Source organism: Lepidochelys kempii, chromosome 4 (genome assembly GCF_965140265.1).
Source record: "Lepidochelys kempii isolate rLepKem1 chromosome 4, rLepKem1.hap2, whole genome shotgun sequence".
NCBI classification, from domain to species: domain Eukaryota; kingdom Metazoa; phylum Chordata; order Testudines; family Cheloniidae; genus Lepidochelys; species Lepidochelys kempii.
In genome coordinates this window covers 95,824,066-95,843,919 of record NC_133259.1, presented here as the reverse complement: position 1 = coordinate 95,843,919, position 19,854 = coordinate 95,824,066, and the positions used below count along the sequence as shown (strand labels likewise).

The 19,854-nt window shown below is 39.4% G+C and overlaps 2 protein-coding genes across 20 annotated transcripts in view; one reads left to right on the top strand and one right to left on the bottom strand.

The window, feature by feature from the left end:
* Nucleotides 1–12,287, top strand: part of NSUN7 (NOP2/Sun RNA methyltransferase family member 7) — a 75,926-nt gene extending 63,639 nt beyond the window's left edge. For 7 of the 9 annotated variants that reach the window (XM_073342200.1, XM_073342199.1, XM_073342201.1 and 4 more), the window contains 2 exons: nucleotides 5,299–5,413; nucleotides 10,522–12,287. In XM_073342200.1, coding sequence (XP_073198301.1) covers nucleotides 5,299–5,413; nucleotides 10,522–11,166 — 760 coding nt within the window. In that variant the 3' untranslated portion in view covers nucleotides 11,167–12,287. Of the gene's footprint in view, nucleotides 1–34; nucleotides 115–5,298; nucleotides 5,414–5,517; nucleotides 6,246–10,521 lie in introns of those variants that run through there. The other 2 variants (XR_012158685.1, XM_073342206.1) reach the window with 2 other exon arrangements.
* A 1,873-nt stretch (nucleotides 12,288–14,160) lies between these two features.
* Nucleotides 14,161–19,854, bottom strand: part of APBB2 (amyloid beta precursor protein binding family B member 2) — a 318,929-nt gene continuing 313,235 nt past the window's right edge. For all 11 annotated transcript variants that reach the window (XM_073342186.1, XM_073342194.1, XM_073342189.1 and 8 more), the window contains one exon: nucleotides 14,161–18,993. In XM_073342186.1, coding sequence (XP_073198287.1) covers nucleotides 18,826–18,993 — 168 coding nt within the window. In that variant the 3' untranslated portion in view covers nucleotides 14,161–18,825. The remainder of the gene's footprint in view (nucleotides 18,994–19,854) is intronic.

Here is a 19,854-nt window from a genome sequence, read left to right as displayed (position 1 = left end):
GCTTAGAGCGCTGATTTCCTTTTCCTGTCTCAAGGACATAGTGAGACACTCCGACTCCTGCTCCCTGATAGGATGAGTCCAAGGAAAACAGTCTAAATTCTGTCCTCTCCATAGGTGAGATTTGAACACATACAGTAAATTAGTTAAAATGTAGTAGTTGTGAATTAAACCATTTTTTGATTTTGTGTGTTGTAAATCAGCTTCAGAGCATGGTGTCAAACGTACCCTTACTTTTACTCTAGCAAATCTATTACAATCCTTACTAAACATTCTAATATTGTATTCTACCTTATTCTATATAGTGTCCTATGAAAAGGGGTAGATAAGCTGACAAGAGTTGTCCTTAGTTTAATCCCAAAGTTGTGTATTGTATGTTGTATGTATGGGTTGTCTAACACCAGTTTAGAGGTGAGACCAGGAAAAGTGTCAAATACTGTATGTGATTTAGTAGATTTGTCTTTTTAGTAATCCAAAAAGTTGGCAAAAAATTGTACAATTTGTTATTCACACTTAAACCAAATGTTGGCAATATTTTAGCTAGGATTTTTACCCCTCAGAATCATGCTTCTATCCTAAACCATGACCTCTCAATTTCCCTTGCATCATGGCAATGTTTAATATTTTTCTGCCACCTGCCCTTCCTTTTGGTAATGTGGAAGTGCAAAGTGCATTGCTCCCAGATTGCTGATCTGATTGCACACTGACTCTCAGATCAGCATTCTGGCAGAGTGGGGAGTAGAGTATTACTGGAATGGAAATGATGTGGTACTGGACTGGTGGTATAGGAGTACTGTATTGTTTTCTCACTACCAACAGGAGCAGGGAGAAAACTAGGCTAAACTGAATCAGGTTTGAGACCAGGGAACTTAGGCATAAACTTGTCAGAGAGTAACTAGAAGATCAAACAGCAAAGAAAAAATAGCTTAACATCACAATTATTTTTTAAAAATGAGAGTTGCTATCAGTGTGTAAAGTCATCCAAGTTACACAGGTTCAAACCCTGCTGTCTTTGGAAAAAAATGCCCAGTTTCCAGATATGCATGCAGACTCTTAAAATCGGTTTTTTCTTGCTATCTAGACACTAATGTGGGCTTTAGATATTGCTGCAGGCAGTGCTCAGAAGTTGCACTAACTTTGTTTATTTCACATGTAGTATTTTACTTTGTTTACATACACCGAAAGCATACAAAAGGATTGCAAAGCCCTTCACAGACCAAAACACTTTTGGCACCACTCTAGTTCACTGCATTGGAATTGAGAGTAGGAATAATCATATACATACCCTGCTGCACAGAAGTGTGGAAGGAGAAATTTTGGCCAAGGATGTTGGGGCAAGTTTCCACTTATAAGTGTCATGGTATCTTTAATGTCCATACATAGGTGAGAGGACCTGTGTTTTAAACTCTTATCTGAGACTCTCCATAGAAAAATGTCATGAAACTCTAAGGATGATGCCAGACTTAGTCAGCTCTCCTGGATTTTGGAGCTCTTTTTCGAAGGAGTCTCAGTATTTCAAATGGTTGTTTAGAACACTGTCAAGGTTCCTCCCCCACTCTGAACTCTAGGGTACAGATGTGGGGACCTGCATGAAAAAACCTCCTAAGCTTATCTTTAGCAGCTTAGGTCAAAACTTCCCCAAGGTACAAAATATTCCCCCCCGTTGTCCTTGGGCTGGCCGCTACCACCACCAAACTAATACTGGTTACTGGGGAAGAGCTGTTTGGACGCGTCTTTCCCCCCAAAATACTTCCCAAAACCCTGCACCCCACTTCCTGGACAAGGTTTGGTAAAAAGCCTCACCAATTTGCCTAGGTGACTACAGACCCAGACCCTTGGATCTTAAGAACAATGAACAATCCTCCCAACACTTGCACCCCCCCTTTCCTGGGAAATGTTGGATAAAAAGCCTCACCAATTTGCATAGGTGACCACAGACCCAAACCCTTGGATCTGAGAACAATGAAAAAGCATTCAGTTTTTTACAAGAAGACTTTTAATAAAAAATAGAAGTAAATAGAAATAAAGAAATCCCCCCTGTAAAATCAGGATGGTAGATATCTTACAGGGTAATTAGATTCAAAACCATAGAGAACCCCTCTAGGCAAAACCTTAAGTTACAAAAAAGATACACAGACAGAAATAGTTATTCTATTCAGCACAATTCTTTTCTCAGCCATTTAAAGAAATCATAATCTAACACATACCTAGCTAGATTACTTACTAAAAGTCTAAGGCTCCATTCCTGGTCTATCCCTGGCAGAAACCAGCATACAGACAGACACAGACCCTTTGTTTCTCTCCCTCCTCCCAGCTTTTGAAAGTATCTTGTCTCCTCATTGGTCATTTTGGTCAGGTGCCAGCGAGGTTACCTTTAGCTTCTTAACCCTTTACAGGTGAGAGGAGCTTTCCCCTGGCCAGGAGGGATTTCAAAGGGGTTTACCCTTCCCTTTATATTTATGACAAACACAAACTATCCTTTCCAGCTACTATAATGGTTAAAAAGATTTCTGTACCCACTTGTGAGTTGAAGGGGTAAATCACAATACAGAAATGTAAATAATTACAGTGATTATTTTTATTTTGTATATAAATGCAAATAACAAAACTTGCCCTAGGAGAAAAGGTAGGGGATGCTACTTTGCCAGAGGCAAATGAAAATGATACCATATTTCCGCCCTTGATTATCTAGGCACTCTCCAAGAGCCTCTTGACAGCGGCCGTACATATAGTATTAGAAAACGTGTTAAGTAGCAAAATGTACAGTAGTACTTAGGATTCAGTTTAGACAGGGCCCATAGTGATTGAAATTGTTAGCTAATCATGGCCAACCCTAACGTAGATGACTTTAACACAGCCATCCTTGTCTGAGTATTTTACAACATATTAATTAAGACATGTTAGAACATAATACATTTTCCTATTGTAAAAATGTCCCTGGTGAAAGGGAGCCCTTATACAACTATTCTACATCAGTAGCCATAGGTTCAATGTCAAAAACCAATGGACCAAAAACCAACATGGGTCTCAAGACTTTAGATTGTTTTTGTTCCTTTGGGATTTGAAGGGCTATGAAGTCCTGCCACTTCTTGTCTCCAAAGTGGGAAAAAGAGGGACTTTGAAACCCAGCAGTCTTTTGAATCACCTTGGACACGTACAGCCGTAGCAGTGTTCATTGCTATAAAGCAGTATTGTGGCAAATCCTCAAAAGGAGACCTAAGTGTCGGAAAAAACAAACTCGCTCTGATAATTCTTTCCCTAAAATATTATGGAACCCATTACACCAGCCAAAAGAAAAGTGTTTTACACAAGTTTAAGGTGCTTCCTAATCCTAAGAAAGCAAGGGCAGATAAAACTTACCTTGGATATCACATACCTAAACTACTTTATAACTAAGAAAAATTCAAAATAATGACTCTGGAAACAATGCTTCCTTTATTGGAAGAAGGAAACTATTATATCCTGAGGACCTTATAGGTAACTATATTTTGCATGTTTTAATGCATAGTTATGAACTCCTAGTAATTTGCATGAGCAAAGTAATAATGGCATAGCTTAAATAAAATATATACTGTGATTGTTTTCATAAATTGGAAAAGTTTTCAAACCCAAATGTATTAAAATGTTTTATTCATGACCATTTTCTTGAGCTGTTTTCCTTGAGAAATAGTGACTCTAATAATCTTTTTTTTTTTTTAATACACACTTTCAAAGAGTGCAGAATTCATCAAGAAATTCTGCTGCAGAACTGCCAACTCCTATGATCAGATGGGGGAGAACTTGCAGCTGGAGGGGAACAGGCTATGATAATTTAACAGTCCAATATCTGTGCTGCTGCTAAATCTACTCTGATCTTGTCTATGCTGAGGAGCAAAATATTCTCTCCTTTTGGAAAATTTGCACAGAGAACAAAAGTGAAAGGAACAGTTGCAAAGATTTCTGGTTAGGGAAGATCATTGATCTAGAGATGGTGACTTTATTCAGTATTTGATTTCCTCTTAAACAAAAGATTCAAGGGTTCAGGAAACCACTAGTTCAGAAACTGCCATAGGTTTGATTCTCTGGTCTGTTATATCTGTCAGTGTCACTCCAGCAAGTAGACTTCAACCTGGCAGATATGGGTGCCTAAGGAGTCCCTCAGTGAGGCTTTCCTTCAGATTGCTCTGTTTTGTGGTGGGACTCTGGGCCAACATGTGCTCATCTTAGGACTGAATTGTTGGAAAGGTGTTATACCTGTCCCCTCTGTGCTCTTGACCCGCTCTGAGCAGCATGCAGCATCTGAACCCATGTTTCCTTTTAGGGTGTGCTTTGTGACTATTTGTTTTCAGATGAAGACTCTTAAGTAGTTGGTGTATTTCCATTTTTGGCTCTTCAGAGACTACCATGCCAAGTTTAGGTTAGCTTCTGCATATGTAGCAAAATTATTCAGTTTTTCTCAGTTAATATGTTATAGGGAGTCCTAGTGGTATTACTCTTGTTAGATATACCATGCCCACCTTAAGCATTATTCAAAGGTACATGTATTGGAGAATTGATTCCATATACTCCTTGATATCAAATCCAGTGCTCTGTACTGAAGTGCTTTTCCTTAGATGATCACCAGTTGGAGAAGCCCATGGCACAGGTAAGGAGGAGGTGGTACAAAGGTGGCTTTTGGTCCAGTAGACCAGTCTCAGACCACAGTGTAAGTTTGAGCAGTTTAATGGCTGCTCTAATTTACACTGGCTGCCAATGGTCCTGGAACCTGCAAGGAGAAAGTTGACATAGGAGTCAATATACCACTGTCTCTATATTCAGTGCAGCTATTTCAAAACAGCCTAATGAACCTGAGGATCAGGGTCTAGATTTTAAATTTTTTAGTTTTTAAATGTTCTAGCTACACATGCAAGGAACTTTTTATAATATATAATTTGATATTGTCCCATTAACAAAGAAAAATATATTTAATACATTTGAATTAATGTGTCTGTATTTAATACAGATCAACATCTTCACTGTCTTGATATACTCAAAGCACAGTGATTTGTTTAATAATTGGACCTAATTTCAGTGAGTTTATGAAAATGTGATAGCGAACATTCAAAAGTTTATTTCAGTACAGGTTTGTTGTTGGTAAAGACAATATAAATTATTTAAAATTCTATCAGTAAATTTTTGTTTTAATCATAATTGTATTTTTAAATGAGTAACAGGGTGTCTAAAATGTAATGCATGTCAGTAAGAAAAGTTTGTCTGTGTGCTGTACTCAGCTGATTTTTAGTTTCCTTATTTATTTACAAGTCTTGTTTGTAATATTTACAGACTTAGTCCTTCTCTGTGGTGCAACTCAGAAATAGAGGGCCCTTCTGATATTTTTTTCAAAATGGAACCTTCAGAGATTTCCAATTGCTGTTTTTTAGCTGTTCTAGCAAGACAGGTAAGCCATAAAAAGTATGCATTGGGAAAAGTACTTGTTTAAGACGTATACATGATTTTCTCTTTATTTTGTTTCTTAAATATGATTTAAAAATGAATACACAGATGGGAACGTTCATAAATTACCTGACTTCACCATAATCATACAGACGGGACAGTGGACTTGTCTCTGAGCATTGGTTACACTCTGCTAGGCAAAAGATTGCTTGTTTCTTCGATCAGTGCAACAACTTCTCTAGACGCAAGTGCAGCTGAAAGATCCAGCTTCTGAAATTGCATTATGCTGAGATAGAAGGGATGTGCTGGAAAGCTCAAGTTTTCTATTCAGTTTTTATGTATCAAAGAGGTGGGTCTGTGTGACAAATGAAATCTATTGTACTGCTTGATCCAGTTTTTAACTCTGTCACATTTTAGGGAGGATTGGGTTGTATGCAGTTACCGTCTTCTTTCCCTATGACCTTACTCCCCTGTTACCATGGTATGTTTAACATGCTGATTGAAACTGGTGTTAAGCAGAGGGGCTGTTAAGGCAATCATCATGTTCTGCCTGTATTCATCAAGCCCAGCAGGGATCACAGCACTGCTATATATATATGTTGTTCTCTAGTATTGAAGCAGATGAATCTTCTCCCACTACGTGACCATGGAGTGAAAAGAAAAAGTTTCCAGTGAGGATTGAATCCCCAAGATAGTTGAACAGTTTTTAAGAAAGTATTTATTATCATTTGTTTTACATGGATATGTTTTGATGCTTCAAGTAGAATCTTTTGAAAGGTGTTTACAGTCCAAAATATATTTTACTACTCATTTACTCACAGGTTTCAGAGTAACAGCCGTGTTAGTCTGTATTCGCAAAAAGAAAAGGAGTACTTGTGGCACCTTAGAGACTAACCAATTTATTAGAGCATAAGCTTTCATGAGCTACAGCTCACTTCCTCAGATGCATATCGTGGAAACTGCAGCAGGCTTTATATATACACAGAGAATATGAAACAATACCTCCTCCCACCCCACTGTCCTGCTGGTAATAGCTTATCTAAAGTGATCATCAGGTGGGCCATTTCCAGCACAAATCCAGGTTTTCTCACCCTCCACCCCCCCACACAAATTCACTCTCCTGCTGGTGATAGCCCATCCAAAGTGACAACTCTTTACACAATGTGCATAACAATCAAGTTGGGCTATTTCCTGCACAAATCCAGGTTTTCTCACATCCCCCCCACCCCCATACACACACAAACTCACTCTCCTGCTGGTAATAGCTCATCCAAACTGACCACTCTTCAAGTTTAAATCCAAGTTAAACCAGAACATCTGGGGGGGGGGGGGTAGGAAAAAACAAGAGGAAACAGGCTACCTTGCATAATGACTTAGCCACTCCCAGTCTCTATTTAAGCCTAAATTAATAGTATCCAATTTGCAAATGAATTCCAATTCAGCAGTTTCTCGCTGGAGTCTGGATTTGAAGTTTTTTTGTTTTAAGATAGCGACCTTCATGTCTGTGATTGCGTGACCAGAGAGATTGAAGTGTTCTCCGACTGGTTTATGAATGTTATAATTCTTGACATCTGATTTGTGTCCATTTATTCTTTTACGTAGAGACTGTCCAGTTTGACCAATGTACATGGCAGAGGGGCATTGCTGGCACATGATGGCATATATCACATTGGTGGATGTGCAGGTGAACGAGCCTCTGATAGTGTGGCTGATGTTATTAGGCCCTGTGATGGTGTCCCCTGAATAGATATGTGGGCACAATTGGCAACGGGCTTTGTTGCAAGGATAAGTTCCTGGGTTAGTGGTTCTGTTGTGTGGTATGTGGTTGTTGGTGAGTAGTTGCTTCAGATTGCGGGGCTGTCTGTAGGCCCACCTGATGATCACTTTAGATAAGCTATTACCAGCAGGACAGTGGGGTGGGAGGAGGTATTGTTTCATATTCTCTGTGTATATATAAAGCCTGCTGCAGTTTCCACGATATGCATCCGATGAAGTGAGCTGTAGCTCACGAAAGCTTATGCTCTAATAAATTGGTTAGTCTCTAAGGTGCCACAAGTATTCCTTTTCTATTTACTCACAGTCACTGTCTCCAACTCTAGATTTCTTTGCCAAGAAAATGAATGAGCTTGCTTTGATGAACTGTACAAAAGAAGTCTGTTTTTATCCTTCTGAATATTTTTTCATTTGAAATTTAAAAATCTTATTTTTTTTCTAATTGAATATTTTTGTATCTAGAAATATGCCTTTGTTTCAAATGACATATTTGAGGTAAAGACTCTCCTTCCCCAACAAATGCACACTATTATATAAACTTGATAAAATCCACAATACAGTTTCTACTAGAACAGAACATGCTGTAGATACATTCTATATTGTAATTAAGCTAAAAGTAATTTCCAGCTTACATCCCGCTCCTGCATTGTGACTTGTCCTTGGATAAGATTGGCATAGTAAGCACTACATGCAGTGTTTGCTGTCTCAGGCTTTTAAATTGTTTAAAGAATGGTTGGCCTCATGCTAGTGCTTTGTTTACATCAATGCAGTGCTCACCTAGGCTGGAAAAATGATGACCACAACTGATACCTTTTAAGGTGGCTTGTAAGTGGGGAAAACTTGTCATTTCTCTTTTCTGGGGGGATAAAATACTCAAGGTTATTAATTGTGGAAGTTAAATATAAGATTGATTTGATCAGTCAGTCCATCTCCCTACGTATTATGACAACACCCTGGGTGGTGAGAAGCTTCTCTCTTGGGATGATAGATAAGTCAAAGCGTTCCATTACGGCAAGAGAATTCCAGATGGAAAAACCTGTTAAATAGTCTAGTATAACTTCCTGCCAGTGCAGAATTCCCCCCCCCCCCGCAATACATCATCTAATCAAATTTTAGATTATGCCACAGATGGGGCTCCCACCATTTGTCTGAGGGAGACTGCTAGACACACGAATAGAGTTCACTGTGAGATGTTTCAGCCTAAGTATTCCAGTCCTCAGTTTCATTCCCAGCCCTGTTGTGTTTCTAACCTTGTATCTATCTTAACAGTTTAATTCGTATCTTTAGAAAGAATTTAATAGTGGGAAAACTTCCTAGTAATACTTTTTACATGGTATACTCCACCCAAAGTGCTTTGCAAACAATTAATTCAGTGTTCATAAATGGTGATGTATTTTTCTCTTCATACACATAGGCGGAATATAGGCCTAGATTTGCAAAAGGGCATAGGTGCTTAACTGCCACTTTTAGGTGCCAAAATCCCTGCTCAGCTGCCCCTGTATGTACCTAAATTCACTCAACACCTAAATATTTTCAGTAAAAGTTCCTTATCACCCATGTTTCTGCCTCTGCACATGCACCCACCAGGACCATGGCTTGTGTCCAGATCCCTAAGCAGTGCACAAACTGGGCAAGATAGACACTCTTCTGCTGAAATGGCTTGGGGGCTAAGGTGGGAACAAATGAGTATTTCATTATTTAACCACAGCATGGAATAGCTTCAACATGAGCCAGAAAGCGAGCAGACAAACAGCCTGGTAGATAGAGCACTCACTTGGGGAGGTGGGAGATCCAATCCCCCTGCTCCACTGATTTTCTTTTTAAATTATATGTCCACAGTGGAACAGCTGCAGCAGGCAAGAGAGAGAGCCCCACATCAGAATGGCTTATAGCCTGCTCCTTAAGGCACTCACTTGAGAGGTGGCACACCCCAGTTCAAATCCCTTCTCTTGCTTAAGTAGAAGGGGATGAGCTTCAGATCCCAAGGGAGTACCCTAGCCTCTGGGCTAAAAGTTATGAGGGAAGTGGTGGCTTTTCTCCTCTTCTTGCTAAGGAGGAGGCCTGCTCTCAGCTGGTGTCTCCCATGGGGTTAGCTCAGGCAAAGAGCCACCGAGCCTGCAGGCTTTTGTAACTCATTCTCTCGCCCCCTTCATTGTATTGGGAGGTTAGGCACCAAACTCAAACTTTGGTGAATCCCAGTGATTTTCTTGGCATGTAAAAGTTCCACTCTGTCACTATGCTGAAGTTCCTTTGTGAATCTAGCATGTAATGCTTAAAAGTGCCTTGATACACAGCAAGTCAGTGTAGAAACTGCAGGTAAAACACACAAGTCTGGACTTCCATTCTCCTCCTCTAAACTAGACTATAGACACCCTTGATTCTGCAGTAAAGTCAACATCCTTTAATAACATGCAGCTGTTGCTTTCAAGATGTTTGCATTTTTTTTTCTAGAATATACGCTGAGCTTGACAACAGCTGGAAGGGATTGAAGGGTACATCTATACATTTTAAGACTCACAGCAGCAAGTTTCAAGAGCCTGGTCTACAGACTTGAGTTTGTGCCATAGCTGTGCTTAGCACTGTATAGGTATTTGGGCTTGAAGTGGAGGATAGGGGGGTGGACTTCAGAGCCAAGTCAACCCTGTTGCTTTTAGCGCCATAGCACAAACTCGAGCCTGTAGACCCAGTGTCAAGGGGCCAGTGGGGGGGTCCAGTAGGGTCCAGTAGTGGAAGTCTAGGAGGGCGCTTCCTCTGTCAGGAGTAAGCAGCGAGAGCCCAAGGAGCCGCTCTGGCAGCAGTGGGGCAAGTGCAGGGGAGGGGAAACCAGGCCCACCCTGCTCCACTAGGTTCTCACACAGAGCCCTTTGAAACCAGTTACTCTGTTGCAGGATTCAGGTCTCTGTATCCCTGAGCGCATCCGCTGGGTCACCTCCTTCCCTTTGCTCTGGCTCTGGCATCTCTCCACTGGTAGCAGCTCGTCATCCCCTTCGGTCCCTGCGGTGTGGTCAGGGTGCTCTGCCTTAGCAGTCTGGAGTCCTGGCAGCTTCCTGGTAGGAGCCAGCTGTCCTCCTTAGCCAGCCCAGACTGAGCTGAGCTGCTTTCTTTTATATGCTCTCTTCACTGGGACCATGCCCAGGAAAGGTGAGAGGGTGTGGCCCCTTGGGCTCGAAGCCGTTTATTAACCCCTGTATTCCCAGTGTGGGATTGATACACCCATCACACCCAGGGACTGAGACTCATTGCCCTGTATTTTAAAGTGCAGGTTTATCCTAAGAGATTAAAATAGAGTGCATAACTTGATGGTGTAGTTTAGCTCCACTAACATTTCTTTAATTTCAGAGGGATCCAGCTGAAGTAATGTCTGTACAAGACATTTTGGCTCGTGCTGCAGCAAAGGGACTACTAGAAGGTCTTGATATAGGAAAATCATCAAAGAGAGAAGAGAAGAGGAAGAAAAAATCAAAAGTAACACAGCAAAGAAATGTTCCTAAAGATACTGGGGTACAAACAAACATTATAGAGTTCCTGAACCGAGAAATGATGAATACTAATTCTGAAGTTTCACCAGTTAAAGCAATTAGTGGGCCACAAAAAAATGTGAACCAAACAAACAGTTCCATTCAGCGGAAGAAAATGACCAAACCCATCTCAAACTCATCCCTGCCAGGAATGCTGAAGAACACACCCAATCTGTCATCTATGAGTAAGGTGTTTGAGAGACGGACACACATTAGAAAGCCACGGGCAGAAGATAAAATGGTTGTATTGAAACCTGTGGAGATAGTTCTGCCTCCAGTAATGGTGCCATACTTCAATCCACAAGGGAACAAATCTCAAATTTCAGCTCAACATTATTACTATCGCTGGATTGGAGTAGAGAGCTCAGCACCTGACTTATTTATACCTTCTTTATCAAAAAAATTGGTCAAACCAAAAGAAACTTTACCTTCAACTATGGTTAAGCATCCTCGACCATGGATTTGAAAATAGACTTTTGTAACTGGTTCATAGTTATTTCTTCAAAGTTTGAAATTATATTGCTATAGTGGTAAACATTCCTGTATAAGTTGATTCACACACTTAGATGCCAGGGTATATCCATGCAGGCCACTACTTACCTTTAGGGAACATTTATAATTAATACTCTTTTCTTGGCTATTATGGAAATAGCAGGGGGATGTTTTGCTAAAGAGTCTCTATTATGTAGTTGTTTCAGTCCAGCTATTAAATTCTGAATGTCAAAATGCACGTAAAGTAACAACTACAATAGATAATTCAAATCCCTTAGGGGTGAGCTCAAAATTAGCTAATTGCTAAGCAGTAGAACGTGACATGTTGAAACATGCCTTCTGTACATATCTGGGCATACTTAATTTTAAAAGTAATCTTTGCAAGTTTTGTTCAGTGGTCTAAAAGTTCACATAGCAACAATGAAATTAAATGGTTGTCTGCGCTTACAATTTTCAGCTACCATCTTGTTGAAAAGTGTCATTATTTATGACCATGGCATATGGAAGCGGATCATCAAAATTATTATTCAGCCTGTTTTTTCTAAAAATGGGTCTGGATTTTTCACATGCCTACATTATATGCACTTGCGTTGAACATTTTGTGCACAGCTGGTGAGCACACAAATGCCCCAGTTCAGTCAGATGTGCTTTAGGAAGCAACAGAGGAAATTTAAAAACAAAAAAATTGAATAGAAAATTTCATTTTAACACTAGACAGGTATGTTGATGCTAAAATGAATTCTGAATTATCTCTGACATGTCACAGTACTGCCATGGTTTATAAAAATCATAATTGTCAGCCTAATGGGGACTGGTAAAAGGAAGCTCAAATGTTGCTTTTTATGAAACTGCTTTCTATGAGCAGTAACAATTCAGAAATGGTGAAAGTGCTGCTTATTCTGCATCCTGATAGTTCACAAATGTCAAGCAAAATAGGAACACTTAATACCAATATTATATTATTCATCTGAATAATGACAGCAAGTTTTTTGGTTTACATTTACATGATTCTAACAATTTTTTTGGAAACATTGGTGATTGAGCGGGAAAATGATAAACAGCATTTCTAATTATATGTAAAGATCAGGTTGCAAGTTAAACTATAAATCATTTTAAATAGTATATATTAACTGTCAGTCATTTCTGTCTAAGTTTAATATGTGGTTACATCTTGCTAAGTATATTGAGATGTCAATCTATTAAAGTATTTAACTGTAGGAACCTAGAATTGTTTATCACATTCTCAGTCATTCCAGTGGACCAACTTTTTTTTTTTTTTTTAAAGCAAGACGAAATAAGGTTTTCTTAACCATAACCGTAACCATCTTAACTCTGAAATTTGGGTGGAACTTCAGAACTTCCTTCCTGTTTGAAATGATTAGTGGATATTTGTATTCAGAATTGTTCTTACTAGCTTAAGATATTTAACCCAACTAGCAACTTCAGAAGTATTATGCAACGTATTTTTTAATAGGATTGGTTTTATTAACTTTCTATCCAATTTATAATTTAAATCAGAAGTGTGTACTTCATAAATATTAAAAGTATTCCTCCCCCCCCCCCCATTTCACTTGGGTCCAGTGTATTGGTACCTTTACTAAACTATCCTAGTTCTCCAATAAAATAAAGTAGGAGGTATTAGTGTGTCTACATTCCATACTCCATACAGACACTCTAAAGGAGAGCTAGATAAATGCGCCTACTTTGACAAGGGTTTGATTCAGAAATGGAATAAGCAAAACTGGTTTTGCACCCTCCACGACATAAAATACAAAGAAGGGAACTTACAACCAATAAGCCATGCATTAGATCACTGGCATCCAAGGGGTGGTCCTTGAGACTCAAATTTGTATTTGATTATGAAATAAATATGCTGCCTGCCATTTAAAAACGAGTATTTGCATTGCTCTGAGGAGGTGGTAGGGGGTACTGCTTCCCTTGCAGCCCTAGCAGCACCTTCAGTGTGACCTGAAAGCTTTACCTGCTGCGACGGCTCACTGACAGGCCTACTTCTGCACTGCAGGGAAAAAACAAAGTGGCTGCTCCATTGCCTGTGTGCCAGCTGGGTTGTGCAGGACAGGAACGCATGTAGATCTACTGCAATCTACAGGAGCGCCTAGCAAAGGATGGCTTCCCTCTCCAACCACCCAGAAGAGCCCAGACATGGGGGGAAAATGAAATTAAGTACCTGGAATCAGTTATGACTTCCTGATTCTTTGTGCCAACCCTGACACCAGTTAGAGATAATTCATCTAATTAAGATGTTAATTTTAAGCCTAATGATAACATTTCAAATGTCAATATTAGCTGCTGGTGATCATTTTAGATGAGGGCAAGGGGGGGCGGAGTGAAATCTAAAGTAGAAAATTGAGAATTGCTCCCAACAGGGAAATATAGAAGGAAGAAAGGAAGGAGAGAAACAAAGAAAAATAGGGGAAGGAAAGAAACAAACGAACCTGTGCTCATAAAAGGTGAGTTTTCCTACTAAGTGCTGCTGAATGTGATCTATTTAACAAGAGAAATAATTCTAATAGCTAAAAGTTTTGTGCTGCTCACCCATTACCTCACCGTGAGTAAACAGGAGCAGCCTTGGCTCCACACACCCACCCTCACTGGTCAAGAGTAAACAGATCCATGAAAAGGGGTGAACTTCTCCTTCCCAAATGCCAGGGGAAGAATTGTGAGTGAATCATAATTCATTCTCTGGTCTCCTTCGGGGCAGATTGTAAGGCTCCTGGCTCGAGTCCTATGCTTGCAACGTACAACTGGAAAAAAGCAGGAGAACAAAGTGACGCTATTTTACAATGATAGTTCACAATGGGGATGAAAAAAGAAGCTGCAGTTTAGAGAAAGGGAATGGAAAATATAAAGGGAAAATTATATTCATTTTATTTTAAATATAGTTACTAAGCATGGCTCAAAGTAGGTGTGAGATCCTGTAGTTGGGAAAGGGAAGGCAAAAGAGTGGGTTTTTAAATCTTTTCATTTTTAATAATGCACAGTGGGTGTTATAACAATAAACTAAGTATAAACGGTCTCTTTTAAAAATAAAAACAGTGTGCTCATTCAAAGGTGCTAGTTGACAGCTCTGGCAGTGGAAGTTCTATTCACATATGGGGTACAGCACGGTAGTGCAAGTTTCCATCTGCTGTCCCACCAATGGGTCTCATCCTGATCGAAGACTAGATCTCCGGCGCTGGTTCAGTCTCTGACCAGATCATCCAAGAGCCAGCAGTGATCAATATGATGCTAGAGAACAACTTGGTTCACAAACCACTTTTGCCATCAGCTGGTGGCAAATTTTAGGTAGTCCCACCGTGACCCAGAATTGCACCAGCAACATACAAGTAAAAGGCTGTATAGCCCATGACCAAAGCTTTAAAACAGACAAATCTGACTTCCTCTTACGCCTCCATCCATTAAAAATATGCTTTCTAGGACTTAAAAGCAATTTATATTTCAAGCTGGGCATTAGGGCAAATCATAGTGCCACCTTTTCCTTAATACTGGCTTAACATTTACCACTGAATAATTCAGAAAATACATGGTCTCTCTTCTGAAATGTCCAATGTACTGGTATCTTTTCTAAACAAACAGTAAATACAGAGAGTCTTTCTCCTCCCCCCCCCAACAAGTTTCTGTCCCAAGAAATGAACTACTTTCCAAACTTCATGGACTAGTGACAAGTGACTCAAGCATTTATGCAGCTAAATTTATTCTCACAACAGATTACATATCAATGTGTAAAAGTGGTCAACAGCAAAAAAAAAAAGTTATTTTCAGTGTCAATCAGCTGCTTTATATAACACTGAGCTCTGACTGATAAACAGTGTGCATTTTCCCTTTCTCTTTTGCAACTACCAAGATAAATCAAACCTTTGTTTGGTGACTGTACAAAACAGGATTTTAGCAATATATTAAAATAACTAAGCCTGCACAGATAGAAGTAACAGTGTTAATGTTAAAGCTGTAAAGGCTGAGCCGGTATCAGCTATTAAAGTAAAAATAGCTGTTTTCACATGTGATTTACTAACAGTTTTATATCCCTGCTTCACTGACATGTTTGATATAATTAAAAGAAAAGGGATTTAGAAATCTTAGTAAATGACACAGAACAGTCTTACTTATTCCATAGCTTTATATCCTGCAAATCTAAGGAAGGACTTCTTTTTGTGTGTGAAGAGGTACAGGTAGCTCTTTACACGAAGTTTATCACTAAGAACTCATTATTCTGTAAGTGGGATCAGTGTCCTTTCAGGCAATCTGTAGGTGGTTCTTTTTTTTCCAGATGAAATCATAAGTGGTTTAAATAAAAACTAAAAACTGCAGCAACTCAAAGGAAAGGCTTTAAGCTATAGACATTGGCTGTGGCTATATATCTCCTTGCTTCTGCAATGGAGCATATTAATGAGGTGGCCTGTGATATCTGCCTCTAACTTGCTATTTGCATTTATAAAATAAGAGAAATTAGCTTTACACATTGTTTTGCCATTTCTTCTACATACTCCAATAAAAATGTGACTACAAATAATTACAAAACCCACCTTTTTAGGCAACCTATAGTACACGGCGATTACTTAGCACTGGATATGTTGTGAGATCGTGTCCAGTAAAGATAGTACATCAACATCATAATGCAGGCTATTTCAGTAAAAATAGAATAAATAAAATAAAAATATTTTAAGCTGTATTTAACAGGTTAATTCAAAAATGACGTGAGACATACAAGGCAGAGTGTATGCCTACTCACAGAAACACGAGATACAGAGAATGCATAGGTAACTGAAGTGTCACTACAACTTGGGTAAAACAATGGCATTTGCTCTCACACATGCACCAACCATAATTTTTGGCCATGGCAGAAAGTAAGTCAACATCGTGTTTTAATATAATTGGTTTTACAAAATTAGGCCTTGATCCTGCAAACACTTAGGTATATGCATAACCGGTAAGAGCATGGGTCATCCTGTTGAAGCTAGTGAGACTAATGTGCTTATAAAGCACATGCCTAGGTTTTGCAGAATCAAGGTCTTAATCAGTATTTTGGTAAAATAAACAAAGGTATTTTAAAAACAAAATATCTGCAGATGATCTGTGACTTTTCAATACATTCCTGTCCATTGTCTTTTCAATACCTACTGCAACTGCATCCCTGACTCTCTCTATATGCTTTGCTGCTGAAAGCAAGCTAAGCACTCATGGTCCTCACAACAGGAAACCGAACCACACCAAGTAGAGAATAAAAACAACAGCTTTTTAACATGTCTGTTGAATTACAAAGGGAGGTCCTGATCTGCCATCATGGGGCGGCAGCATCACACAGATGCAGTGGATCTCCTATGGAATGTATTTATACTATTTAAAACTCATTGCAAATCTGAATCCTGGGAAAGTTTCAAACTGGAACTGTAAAAGGACACTGTCAAGGTATTTGCTATAATTAAAAAACCGGTAACAGGCTGAATCTGGGGAGTGACAATGAATACAGCATCTTATGTCTCTAGATCAGTGATTTTAATATGATCCAGGGTGGTGGTGGCTAGGTGGGGTTACCATCTGATGGCTGCTGATAACCATTGTGGAAAAAAAAAAATGGTATCAGCCCTGTTCCCAGTGGAAACCACTGAGATTACCACTACTGGAACCGAGAGAAACAAAGGAGTGAATGTGAGTGCAAGTTTCTTCTTGTAGCCTTGGTTCTCCGAACAGGATTGCGGTACATAAATACCTTGCTGCACTGGGGCTTAAGCACTTGCATAATTTTAAACATGGATTTAAAATATTAAGCACATGCTTAAATATCTTGCTGAATTGGGACCGCAGGCAAGTGTTTTAGCTAAGTGTATGCTAGTGGGTTGTATTATTCTTTATATTGCCGTAGTGCTTAGAGGCCTCAGCCAGGTCAGAGCCCCATTGTAGGTACCAGTTAGGATTTCAGGGCACTGGCTCCTCAGCTAGTGTTCATGGAGCTGCACCTCTTTACACCAGTAGAGCATCAGCCCTTCACTTGCCAGTATGGTCACATTTCAGTCATGTCAAGTTCATCCACAGCCTGATTTGTTTGTTACTGGGGTAGCTCCTGGGTAGCAACTGGGATCAATTTTAAAAAAAGAAAAGATGCAACCATTCATTTAAAACAAAAAGCCCCTAGGGAATAGATATAAAGAGAAAGCTAGGTCAAATTCTGGGCCTATCAGCCTTGACATGTCCCTTTAAAATTACAGTGTCAGCATACCCAGATGGTTCAGCCTTCCAAGTAGATGTCTAAAATGGAGGCAGAAAAATTTTAACACTGGTAAAAACATCTGCACTTTTCATTTCTATTGTATGTACCAACCTGCAGTTGTAATAAGACAGAGGGCAAGGGGAAAAAACAAAGAAAAAGATAAGCATATAAGTGCATTCAAAGGTTAGCACATGTACGATTGTAAGGGGCAATACTGCATAGTTTGTTGCCAAGGAATTTACAGTAGAGTGGACTAACACAGCTAGCTGGAGCTTCTGGAGCAAAAGCACTGAAATCAGGTTACTCTACATTTAGCTCCATCACATCAGAGAACAGCTGCATCATTCCTTTGTTGAGAGCTGCTACAGCAAGGGCATTAAAGTAAAATGAAATTTCATCATGGTATAAATGAGAATAGGTCTGCACAACAAAAACGGGATAGTCCTTTTGCATCTCATGTAAATATTAACTCAGCACCAAACTCCAAATGAAAGAACTGTGTGATCGGGCCTTCAATGAAAGTTTGTACACACAAGGAGTAATACAGGGAAAATATGTAGCTTTCTAGTTTGTGCCATATATAACGGTTCTGAATAGGTCCCTCTCTTAATCATAGATGGTTGGAGCCCACAGTTAAATAAATGACATTTTTGTTGCACCATGTAGGATTTTGGAGAATAGATTTAACAGGCCCCTGATGCATTTGTCTGTTTTAGGGCAAAAGGCTAAAGCTGATGCATCCTGCTCTGAATTATTCAAAACTTTTCTTCTCCATAACAATAATATATAAACAATAAGTGAAATATGGTCACCGTGGTTCAAAAGCATGTCAGGCAAAATTATACAGTGGTTCCTAAACCAATGCCAATGCACATTTTAAAACTAACAGGGGCAGCTTTGTAAAAAATAAAACTTGGTATTTATACCACAGTAATTTAATGGTAACTAATACTTGGTACCTACTCCAGTGTTGAAAACAGGGCAAAGTGCTGTAGGATTTAAGGGTTGCTTGTGACAAATCCAGCTCAAGAAGATGGTGAAACTATAATTCAGGCATCATTCACTCCAAGGACTTTAACGTTAGTTCACTAGGAGGGACGTGGCCATATGCTTTTTGGGTGTGAATTTAGGTAATGTTCAGTATATTTACAATCAGAAACAGACCTTCCACTGCTCATGATGTAACTCATTGACAGCAAAAAAATTATTCATGCGTCTTTTCATATCACATGATGATGGCAAGAACGAGAGAACATGCTTGTCTAACATTGTTTTGATAAGGATAAATTCGTTGAAGACAAAGCATCAGCAATTTAAAATGGAAGGTCAAACATCATCAGTTCATTTTCTTTAGCGTAGCCACTGTATCTTCAATTAAGTGTCACAAGAATCCTTTCCCTTGGGCAGCTATGGCATCTCAGAAACAGGGCGTTTCTGTTTTAAAGTGTCAATAAGGGACAAGACTCCACGTTTGACATTAGTTGTGACTCTTCTGGTCATCGAGTCTGCAGGAGGAGGGGGTGGTCGAGCTTTCTGTGAAGGGGGTCTGGCTACCAGGCACTTCTGATACCGTAACTGCAACAAAGCAAAATGTGTTCCATAATCATTAGTGCATTTCAATAGCTTCTCATCAGAATCTTAAATTCAGTACTTTTTATACATTACCGGCAAACTCTACCTTTGAACTTGCTAGATTCAATCCAGCCTGGACTGGGGCCAAAAAACCCACTGCTAAACTAAGGGATCAGTGACTATTTTAAAGGCTATTTCAAGAACAGACTAGAAACAAATGCTGAATTACACTGATGTGTGTGAAAAGCTGAAACTCCCCCTCAGTCTTATTATTTATTTCCCCCCAGACACCTGTAACAGCCATGCCCTTGGGAACTGCTGGAGCTTTAGCTGTATTGCCTCCAAAACTCCAAAGTGCATCTTGAAAATGGGACGAAGCACTAATCTCTAACTTCAGCAGCTTATGCCTCATTGGCTGCTACACTCACGTTGGAAGTGAAATGGAGGGGAAAACCAAAATAAAATAAGAATTAAATTATTTTAACGGTCCAATGACAGAACACTTTCCAGGCCTAGGGACACCCTGGCAGACCGAAACTTTTAGAAGCGCTGGCCCTGGCCCAGTGATCAGAATAAATATTTCAGCCCCTCAGACATATCCCAAATGCACATACAATCTTAGTAACATTGTGTATGAGTTCTTTGGGGCTCAGACTGCCTATTCTGTGTTTGTGCACATGGGACAATAGGGTTCTGGTCCATGAATGGAGCTTCTCGGCCCTAGGATAACGTAAATAATTATTAATAATTTTCTTGCCTTTTTTTTTTCTTGCTGTTATTGTTTTTCAAAATGTGCTACAAAGTCTTTATCTTTGATCTAAAATTCTTCAGTACAGGAATCAAACTTAGTTATTTTAAAGGAGC